The 11,444-nt window shown below is 32.2% G+C and overlaps 1 protein-coding gene across 1 annotated transcript; it reads right to left on the minus strand.

Annotated features, from left to right (window-relative positions):
- Window positions 1-233: 233 nt before the first annotated feature.
- Window positions 234-2,403, minus strand: LOC107475861 (probable carboxylesterase 9). The gene is made up of 2 exons (XM_016095537.3): window positions 1,861-2,403; window positions 234-647 (listed from the first exon to the last, which is right to left on the minus strand). The coding sequence occupies exons 1-2, from the start codon at window positions 2,401-2,403 to the stop codon at window positions 234-236; spliced, it is 957 nt and encodes a 318-aa protein (XP_015951023.1).
- Window positions 2,404-11,444: the final 9,041 nt, after the last annotated feature.

Raw genomic sequence — 11,444 nt, forward strand, 5'->3', positions numbered from 1 at the left:
TTTTAGAGTAAGATATTCTGTTGGAAATATCATTTAATTTATAAAGTAAGATTCTAAGAAATTATATTATTTTGTGAAAAGTATATACGTTTTTTAAGAATTTGTTTCCTCTAATACAACTAACCCATTCTAACTTTACATGTAATAATAATAATCAAAATCAAGAACCATATATGATGAATAATAATTAACTCCACTAATTAATAAAAAAGCATTAGTTAAAACTCATCAAATTAAAGGATAAACTCCTTGACAATATTCATAACCGCACTAAACCTCACAGGGTCTACCATATCAATACTATGGAACCCTAATTGATCAAACCTTGCTTCCACTTGAACCCCACATTTAACCAACATGGTCACAAACTCTTGTTGCTTGTCAACCATAATGTCACCACCAAACCCAATAACAAGACACCTACCCAACTTCTTAACATTTTCAAAGTGTGGCCCTTTTATCATAGGGTTACAATATCTATGGTCACGGTTAGTTTCTTTGGGTAGAGCAAGTTCCCAACACAAATCCAACACTGGCAATGGTAACAATTGATCTGTTGCAAACTTAAGCTCCGAGGTTGTCCTTTTTACCCCACCGAACATTGGTTGATTCATGATGATACCACCAATTCTTAGAGGATCCAAATTCTGTTTTGAATTTCATATTGAAGAAAAGCAAATTAAATATTGATAATTAGGAATCTTTAGTCAAGATCCAATATTATAGTATAAATACAAGAAATTTGTTAAGAATTTAATGCGAAACAAAAATATTTTTATGTATACTAAAAATCAGATATTATATATTTAGGTGGATATTACAATAAAGATTTTATAATTATTTTTATATAAAAATATTTTTTTTATTAGATGATGAATAATAGATGATGATTAGCCTTTCACCTAGAATTAGAAGGTTACAAGAACGCGTAGATAAAAGAGCACGTAAAATGGAGCCACAGGGTGTCAAATTTAGTTGGATCTTCAATAAAGAGGTGCCCTTGCTGGTATAAAAAATAAACAAATTTTTGCATTTTAGAATTGATTTTGGTGAAATTTATTTCATCAAAATTGATTTTAGTTAAAGAGTGATTCTAATTAATAAAGTACTATATCTATGTCAATGTCAATTTTGTTGTATTACTATTATTACTACATGTCAGTTAAATGATGAAAGATAAACTCTGCCTCTATCACTTCTTTTTCATATTTTCTTGTAGGATGTTTGGTTTGCGATTTGGACAAATCGATTTTTTAGAAAAAAAAAATTAGAAAAAGTCTAAGGCACCAGTTATTTTTTTATTTTCTGGCCAGTATTTAACTATTAAAATAAAAATGAGTGATTTTTTATTATTAGATGTAATTTCACACCATTAAAAATACTATTAATAACCAATTGATAATTACAAAATACTAAAATTGCTGCCTATCATTCCTCATTTATTATTTTTTGATTAACAGTTAACTAACAATATTTAAGAATATTATTAGGCTGTCGAACTAAAAGTGCTGGCCATATAATTAAAATCATTGATCCTTAAGTTTCTCTCTCTCTCTCTCTCTCTATATATATATATATTTCAATTAAATAATCAACTCTTAAAATAATTAACCCTATCATAGTAATATAATTAAACATACAATAGATGAATAATCAAATTTGTTTGCCATAGTTAAAAAAAAGAGTAAATTTTTAAATTTTAAGTTTGAAAAATAAAACTCATGTTACTAATGTGTCACAACGTAAATATAGAATACTGCAAAAATTCACATTGGTTCATGGATAACCTAAGAAATTCACATTCCTCTTTCATGCTATTGATTCATAATAAAGATATGAAATGATATATAGGATTAATACCTCTTCTAGAAGAAGAATTGCGGTGTTGAAAACAATGTTACCACCACATCCAACCCCATAGAGGTAACATCTTGAAGGATCACCATAATCCCTTAGCCATTGTTCCCCATTAGGGTCAGCCACTTGTTCCTTCACCCACAAAACGGCCTCGCAGCCATCATAGTACGCCGCCGGGAGCCGGTTCTCCGGCGAGAGACGAAATCCAACCGAGACAACGATGGCCGGGATTTCGCTCGCAATTTGCGAGCAGTTTCCGTGGACATTGTTGCTCGCCGGCGTAAAGTGGATGAATCCACCGTTGTGGAAGAAGAGAAAGATTGGTAACCTTGCAACGGTGTTGTCATTGGAAGGAAGTTTTGTTGGTCGGAAGATTCTAACCCATGTTTTGTTTTCATGGTTAATGGTTATGTCTTTTGAGACGGTAGAACTTCCCGGAGAAGGTTCTGGATTCGCTTCAACCGTTGGATAGTTTAAGTTCCGGGTGAGGGTACCGTCTGGATTTAGAGCAACTCCAATGTGGCTGTATGGATCAAATTTGGACATTTTAAGAAACACTTATTTTGGTCGGGAAAAAATGGAAGAATAATAATGAGGCAATGGAATGGTTATGGTTTTGATTTTGGTATTGGTTTTGGTGGCATATTTCTGCATGCGGCATGCATGATGATATTAATATTATCACCTACGTTTGGGTTGTTATTGGTTGAGTTTCTAAAATTCATTAGGGTTTTGATAGTTGAGGAATAATTGATTGTTCTTGTTGGTTGATGAGTAAGTGGGGATTGGTTGTTGTATGTTTTTTCTAAATTGAGAGTTGATTTGATGCATTTTTCTAGCTTGATGGGAACTTACTAGGTGGATTAGTAGCTTATTAGCGTAACACGTGTCACTATTTGCACCAATAAAATTAATTTGTTATTGTCCTAATTTTGGTTTAATTAATTAATATTGCTTGAATTGATGAAGCTATGTATGTGCATGGGGGAGGAGAATGTTGGGTATGTTCTCTATATATAGGTTTCCCTATTTGGACGCCGTTGGAGAAGTATTGGGAAGAGATGTTATGCATTTGATATATATGGAGAGGAGAATTTTTTTTAGATGAATTTTAAGTATAAATATATGCACATAAAACTCATGTATGAAATTTAATTACCTTCTCATTTATTTTTCATACCAAAATACACTTCTACTGTCTGCATAAAGGGACATCAAACAGAGTACTGAAGATAGAGGATTATTTAAATCCATAATAAGGATAACGATATGAACTATATATGTTATGTGAGTTATATATTAAAATTAGTTATTAAATTAATTATTATTAATATAAAATATAAATCATTTTTTAAATATAATTTATGGTGCAATTTGTTATGTGCAAAATACATAGGAATTGGTTTCATTCACAATTTATCATAAGATTACCTTTTCTTACACACACACAATATATATATATATAATTTACAAATTTGTCGTTATCATAAAATTTGGATATAAAATAAAATAATATTACCTGGACTAAATTGCAAATTATAAGTACATAATATCATTTAGCTTATCATATTAAATTTTTTTTTGTGAATCTAATAAAAAAGACACTACAAAAAAATTATGCTATTATCGTCGAATTTATCGTCAAATTCGATGATAATTATATTATTATCGGAAATAATTAGACGGTATAAATTAAACCTCGCTAGTAAATATTTACTGTTGGAATTTTTTAGTCCGACAGTAATTACCATTGAATTTTGTACGGATTACCAGCTTGAAAATGAATTGATTACCGACGAATTTTTCCAACGGCGTTATTGGCACCAAAAAATGTTGTTTTACGCACTATTACCGTCGAATTATTCTTTCGGTAATTTCAACGATAATATCAATTTTTTTTAATTTCAAATAAATGGTCAATTTTAATTTTTAATTTAAATTTTTTCACACAATTAGTGGTCAATTAATAATTAATAAAAAAATTTATTTAAAATAAATAATACACTATTCAAATAATTAAAAGTCAAGTACATCAAATAAATACAATTAAACAATAAAACCAAAAAAATAATATCTACAAATTTAGGTAGTCATCATCGTCGTCGGTCCCGTAGTCCTGAGTCGGCGGCGCAGAAGGTGGTGATGTCTATGTGCCACTAGCAAGGTCGATGCCAGTGGCACGCGTCTGGGCCTAGTACACCTCCATCTGAGCCTCCATATGCTGCATCCACTCCAGTGACTCCTTAAACTCTAGCCTGAGCTCATCCATAGACGTCACATGGGTGAAGATCTCCTGATACCTCTCTCGATAATCGTTAAGCTCTTGAGCTTGCTGGTGAAGGCTGTGTTAGCTCCTGTACTTGCAACCTCAAATCCACACCTTCCTCGGGCTGGACGGCTTGACTGGTGGCAAAGCTTGACGACGGCCTCAACATCGAGGTCCAGAGACTGCTAGCAAAGAATGATCCCATCCCGTATACACAATTCTTGTACAGGGTTGAGGCAGTCTCACGCTAAACCGCATCGGGATCGACAACTGAAGCCACAGATTAGACAATTTCAACCACATCAAGCATTCGAAATTCAATGTAATGAATCAAACATAACCTAATTAACCTAAATACGTATACAATATGGTTAGAAAATCAAATTGAACTAACTTTAAAACTGATTCAAAATTAAGATTCTAATTCTACTCAAACCTAAACTAAATTAAACTAAAATTAAACAATTATCAAACAATCTAAGCAATAATTTCTCAGCAAAATAATCATTAACGCAACAATTAACACAATTAAATAACTTCAACTACTTTAACAATTCAAAACCTAATACATTAAATATAACTTAACTTAATCAACCTAAATCCACTAAGATTAGAAAGCTAAACTGAACTAACTTTGAAAATGATTCAAAATTAAAATTGAAAAAGAGTTGTTCAAAAACCTGTAATGAAGAACATAACAAGAAATAATAGAAAGCGTGGATGTTGCAATGGTGGTCACCAAAGTTACTGTGGCGGCAGATGGTGGTGACGGTGAAGGGGAGAGAGAGGGGGTGGCGACAACAGTGCTCTGGGCAACGACAAGAGGGGCAGAGAACAGACGTGGTGGCGATGATGAAAGAGAGAGGGTGGTGATGAAAAGAGAGAATGATAAATTCGAAATGGGTGAGACGACGTTCGTGCTTTCATTTAGGGCACTATTCGGATTAATCGGACAATGATGTTTTTTGTATGCCCAAAACACAGCGTTTCACTAAATAATGTTACTGTCGATTCTTCCCACCGATAAATCTGACGATAGTGGACACGCCAAGATTTTTTTTCCTCTAAATATTATCATTGACGTTACTGTTGGAAATGTTGTTCCGACGGTAATATTATAGGGTTACGAATATATTGTCTAATTCAACAGTAAATACGACGAAAATCTCGCCGCTAACGTCCAACGTTAAATCTGGCGATAAATCCGACAGTACTCAACATTTTTTTATAATGAGACTCTAATTCTTCTCACATTCAAGGGAAGTAGAAGCTTGGCTAAGAATACAAATGGTCATCCTTTGTAAATATAGAGTAGAATTATCAAACAACCTCCACCATTCATCTACCAATTAGAAATCCATAACATACTATTAGTTGTCAATTTAGAAAACAAAAGCATAAACAAATTAATATTAAAGAAATATTCTTACTAGACTTAAGTTTTTTTTGTAGCTCAAATAGCTTCTGGTCTATCGAAGCTTTCCTCTGAAGGTTACAGAAGGCTTAGAGAAGGGGGTTGAATTTATAGCCTTATTTTACTTTAATAAATTAAGCCTTTAATACCAAACTTCAAACTTGATTTCTATTTGAAGTGTGCAACAAAAAATTTAAGACACAATTTCGTTTTGTCTCATCAATTTTAGAAAATAGAATAGCAAAAGAAAGGAAGAAGTTGACACATTCATGTATCCTAGTTCAGTTGCCTTGTGCACTATTGCAACTTACATCAGCTATGGTGAAATTTTCACTATAGTCAAAGTATTACATATACCAATTTCCTAAGATTCACACAATCCTATTTGGATAGACAATTTTCTACCTAAATTTGACTTGATTATGCTAATACCTAAACTCTTTACACTAAGTGCTTACCCAACTTAGCAAGGGGCACCACACAGGTACTTGACACAAGACAGAAAATACAACCAAAAGAAATCTAAAATCACTCTTGGCTTTTTTCTCAAGTGTTTCACTGAACCTTTTTTCACTCTTAGGCTTTTTCTCAATTTCTCTCTTTTAGTCTTTTACCTCTCAAAGAGAATACAGAAACATCTACATTGAAACTGAAACACAAAACATTAAAACATGAAGGAGATGATAAATATGCAACTTTGACTCTATGAACTGAACCCAATTTCTGAACTCATAACCTTGTTCTTCATCTTGGCGGAGTTCTCCTTTTAGTGTTGGTGCAATACTTCTAAAACTTCAAACACAGTAATGAGGTTTCACGCACATCTCTCTTTCTCTCAGGTTTTCTCTCCTTGAGTCCAACCAGGAACATTTTCCCTTTTGTATCTTGTGCTGAGTCACAGTTAGGGTTTCTCTCAAGTCAACTTCTTGGACCTTGAGCTTGCATGGTTCATCTATTTTCTTTCTTCAATCAATCCCTAAGTTAGGGATTTCAATTTTTGAAATATTTGTTTAACCGAAGACAACATGACAGTAGATGTAAGCTTACTCAGTGATAATCCCAAATCCAAACCATCGAAAATGTGCTTTAGCTCCAAGTAACTTTGTAAACATTGATTTACAGCAGTGGAAATCAGAAACTACTTTCTCCATTTATCCCAAATTGGCATTGCAGAAATATGAAGAAAAAGTGAAGAAATTAACTTTGCATGTAAATGGAAATAAATCACCTTTATCCTCTGACTTAATTTAACTTGCTTTGACTAGGGCGATTAGATATTTACTTTCTTGATTTACTTTTCTATTTCTTTCTTCTGTGGTGAATGAACCAAAATGGAAAAGCTATCTTTCTCTTTCTTCTTGAATGTGACCGAAGAAAGCTTTGTGAACGTTGGCTTTGGTTGGCTTCAACTTGAATGAATCAACTTGGACTTGGATTGGCTTGACTTTCCATTCAGCCCAAAATGATTTCTTTGTTTCATTTCTTTGGGCTTTGTTTGTGGATCAAAGAACTCACCAACAACCTTTGTCACTTGGTTCCATTGGTTTGGGCTACTACTTCTTTAATTTTTGGCCTGCAACACTAACTAAATCAATCAAAACTAATTGGGTATTTAACCCAACAAATCAATGTTTGTCATCATCATTTAAATTAGTTATGTTCTTAACTTAACATCCTCGAAACTCTATATAAGTGTATTTCTTTCATTGCCTCAACTGAATACAAATTGTTATGCTTGCAATGCAATGTAACAAGATCAAGCAAACCTCGTATGACATCAAGCACTTCTATTGTAATTTTCATAAAAAAAGTAGAATTCAGGAAATAAGCTATTACATGAAGATCTTTCTTCAAATGCTTGTCCCATATTGAGTTGATAATATCTGTGTAAGGCTGATATACAATCTTATTTTGCTTCAACATCTCTTTAATTGCATCTTCTGCCATTAACATTCCTTGATATATCTGTGTAAGACTGATATACAATCTTATTATGCTTATACATCTCTTTAATTTCATTTTCTACCCTTAGCATTCCTTGATATATATATCCCAAAGATGGTTATCAACAGCATCAACAATCCTCAATAATTTAATCAAAAGCCTCACAAGTTTACATGCAGTAAAATAATCATTTCAAATTTTGCTATCCTAGATAATGACACTAATAGCTCTACCATTAGCATTTCTTCCTAATTTCTGACCAGTACACTATAAATATACAATCAATGTTTGCCAATAAGCTTTATGTTCAAAGATGCTCTTTTATGTGATAAATACAATAGCAAAATGAATTACACCAAGATGAACAATTGCTTTTTAAGTAGGTCTTTTTTTAATCCAAGATAAGAAGACTATATAATTGTACACAAATACTGTAATCTTGAAAGCACGTGATGTAAGGTAAAAAAATATATGTCATATTGCGTATATCTTTTAGAATAAGATTAAGGCAATGAGCATCATATGGTGACCAATAGATATTGTCATATTTCTTATTGATAAACTTACCAGCAGCAACATAATTGGTCACATTGTCAGTCACAACATGCATAGTATCATTAAGGTCAATCCAATCAGTCACCTGACTCACCTCAGAAAACAAGTTACACAACATTGAAGCATTTTTAACCATATTTAAAGCATCTATAAATTTCACAAAGCACAAACCTTTACAATAATACACCAAGAAGTTAATTAATGTTGTTTTCCTCTGATATGTACAACCATTATCCATGAAGGTGCATCCAATTTTTCTCCAAGTACCCTTATAAGTCTTTGTCTATTTTTTTTACATCATAAGAAATTTTAGGACATTTTTTTTAATTTCTCGTGTTAACTTTGCTAAATATTTCCTTATTCTGTAAATACTCCACCCCAAAAGTTTGTAGATAAAATAAACATTGATATTGTGACTTTTCATTCACTACTTGTAAAAATAACATATTTTCGATATGAAAATGTTTTTTCTTGTATATTAAAAGAAACTTGTAATTGACTATCATTAGAATAAAGATGATTAGGATTAGCAGCATCATTCAGGAGGATTAGCAGCCAAATTATTATCCACTAAAATGGAAAATCATAAAAACTAAATACTATAGGGCCATCAGAATTTATTGTTTTTCGTCATCAGGTAGCCATCAATGTTTGGAAGTATGTGCTAAAAGTATATTGTTAGATTACTATACTAAAGAAGAGATATTCTTCACATCCAAGCAATTTTGACATTTAAGCTCATCCAAGTAATTTTAAGTCACATGCTTTATGCTCGTTTACGCATGGAGCATTTTCTTCTTCGTGTCCCTCCTCCTCCTCATTCTCCTTCTTCTTTTTCGCGTTCCTTCTTATTCACGTGTTTTCTCTTATATATCGTCATTCTTTTATTGTTGTTGCTGTTGTATTTTTTGTCTTTTTCTCCTTCTCTCCTTGATGAAGAAGCAGTAGATGGTGAGGAGGAAAGAGTTTTGAATTGTGCAGAATAGAAATGAACCGAACATATTATGGTGAAACAATTGAATAGTACTAAATGCATAGAACATTATCCATTATATAAATTCAAATTCGAACAGCTTTCTGCATAATGAACCGAACACGTACTCATGGTGAAACAATTGTATAGTACTGAGTGAACGAAACATAATCATTATATAAAATCAAATTCGAATAGCTTTCAGCATAATGAACCGAACAGGTACTCATGGTGAAAAAATTGTATAGTACTGACTGAATAAAACATAATTCATTATATAAAATCAAATTCAAACAACTTTTTGCATAATGAACCGAACACGTACTCATGGTGAAACAATTGTATAGTACTGACTGAACGAAACATAATTCATTATATAAAATCAAATTCGAAACACCTCTATCTACAATTTAGAGATTATCAATTCAATTCAGATTCAAAACACTTGCGTCTATTCAATTCAATTCAATTTAGCAATTGAATTACATTCAGTTCGATTGAAAAAATAATCCATTAGTAAAATATTGGTGTTGTTGGTGATGACGATAAAGAAAGAGGAGAAGAAGAATAAGAAGAGGAGGAGGAGGAGGAGGAGGTATATGTGAATTTGAAAGAAGAAGCTAAGAAGATGACATATGCGTGTATTTGAAAGAAGAAGCACGTGTAATGACGCACTTTTAATGAGAGTGGTTTTAGTTGGTGTTGGACCTACTTGGATAAAACTTGGATGAAAAAATGCTTGGATGTGTAGCATAGTCCATTAAAAAAAATTGGGTTAAAGGCTAAAATTAATGACCAAAAATAATAAATTAAGCTGGTCATCTAGCATTCTCATTATAAAATGTATTAATAACCTTTAATCACATCAATTATTAATAATTTAACATTCATTAGTTATTATATCACTATTAAACTCATTAAGATAGTCACAAAAATGAGAAAATTATTTCATTGAATCAACTAAATCAATAACAAATATTCAGTCATCTACTCATCTAGTTAATTGAGTTAATTCAACTCATTTATTTCTTTATTGAAATTAAAACAAAGATGACTAATTTATTTCTTTCCTTGACAAAAGGTTGGTCATAATAAAAAAATAGAAGCTCATGCTTTAGTAGCAGTAACATGAGAAACTCTTAATAAAAATTTTAGGATAATTTTAGTAAAAATTAACAAAGTTTTCAGCTGATCACAATTTAAGCAAGATTTAAGCACAATTTTAACAAAGATTAATAACAAAATACAGCAATAAACTATTTGTTCAACGATTAAATCAAAAGCAAGAAAACAAAGTACAATACAACACAGGAATAAAGCTAATCATTCCATGATTTAATTTGAGTAGCACTAGCAGAATCCTAAAAAGAATCATTCTGTGCAAATAATGAAGAACAAAGAACGAAAAAAAAGGCATTGCTTTTGTTCTGAGACCAGGTGACGAGCACGACAACGGATGGCGGCAGAAGTGCGACCGAGCAAATAAAGAATAGACGGCGGATGGCGAATTTGAGGAAGAAGCTGCGCTCGGTGAATGAGGAGAGGGGTTGGAGACTTCGACCACGACGACGGGACAAGATGGTGGCGCTGGAGTGCGATGGATGGCAGCAGAAAAATGCTGAGCACGCAAACAAAGACCAATGACTGACGGTGAGCTCGAGAAAAAAGAACTGATTGTTGAATAAAGAAGAAGCGTGGACGACTGGATGAAGAGATGGTGGTGCTTGAGTGCGACAGACGACGGTGGTGAGTTTCCTTCCTTGCGTGGTGGGAGACGCTACTGTAAGCTAAGGTTTCTTTTTTGTTTTGGGTAAAAGCTTTGTTTGAGGAGAATGAGATTGACGACTCGAGGACTTGAAGAGAATATGCCTTTTGTTTCTTTTTTTAAACAAATTGTAAAACGATGACGTTTTAAGAAAAATGGTTGAGTCCCGATTCGATCCAATCAGTTAGTTCAACCAATTTGTAAACAATTTTAAGTGTGATTATTTTTCATGTTGAATCAAACCGTAAAAATGTCTTATTTATGATTTAGCTGGTTCGATCGATCAATTTGATCTAGTTTTCAGAATCATGGTCAAAATTCTACACATAAGTGATAACACATTAATTGATGAATAGAGGGTTGTTATTTTTTTTAGATAGTAAGCAGCTGATTTTCATTTTTTAATAAAAATATTTATTTTTATGTAAATATATTTATTAATAAAATGGATNTTATTGGTCGAAGCTCATTTCTCTTCTTTATTTTCATTTTCTTATTCAATAATAGGTAGGTGAATTTTAGTATATAGAGCAAAAAGTCATACAGATTTAAAGATTTGCTTACACCACACTTCTTAAAGTCACACTTTAAACCGTAACTCTTCATAAAGAAAAGCGTCACCTAATGGAAAAAAGTAAATTAGAAGATTTAAGAGAAGAAATAATTAAGT

This window comes from Arachis duranensis, chromosome 2 (genome assembly GCF_000817695.3).
Source record: "Arachis duranensis cultivar V14167 chromosome 2, aradu.V14167.gnm2.J7QH, whole genome shotgun sequence".
In the NCBI taxonomy this organism is placed as follows: domain Eukaryota; kingdom Viridiplantae; phylum Streptophyta; class Magnoliopsida; order Fabales; family Fabaceae; genus Arachis; species Arachis duranensis.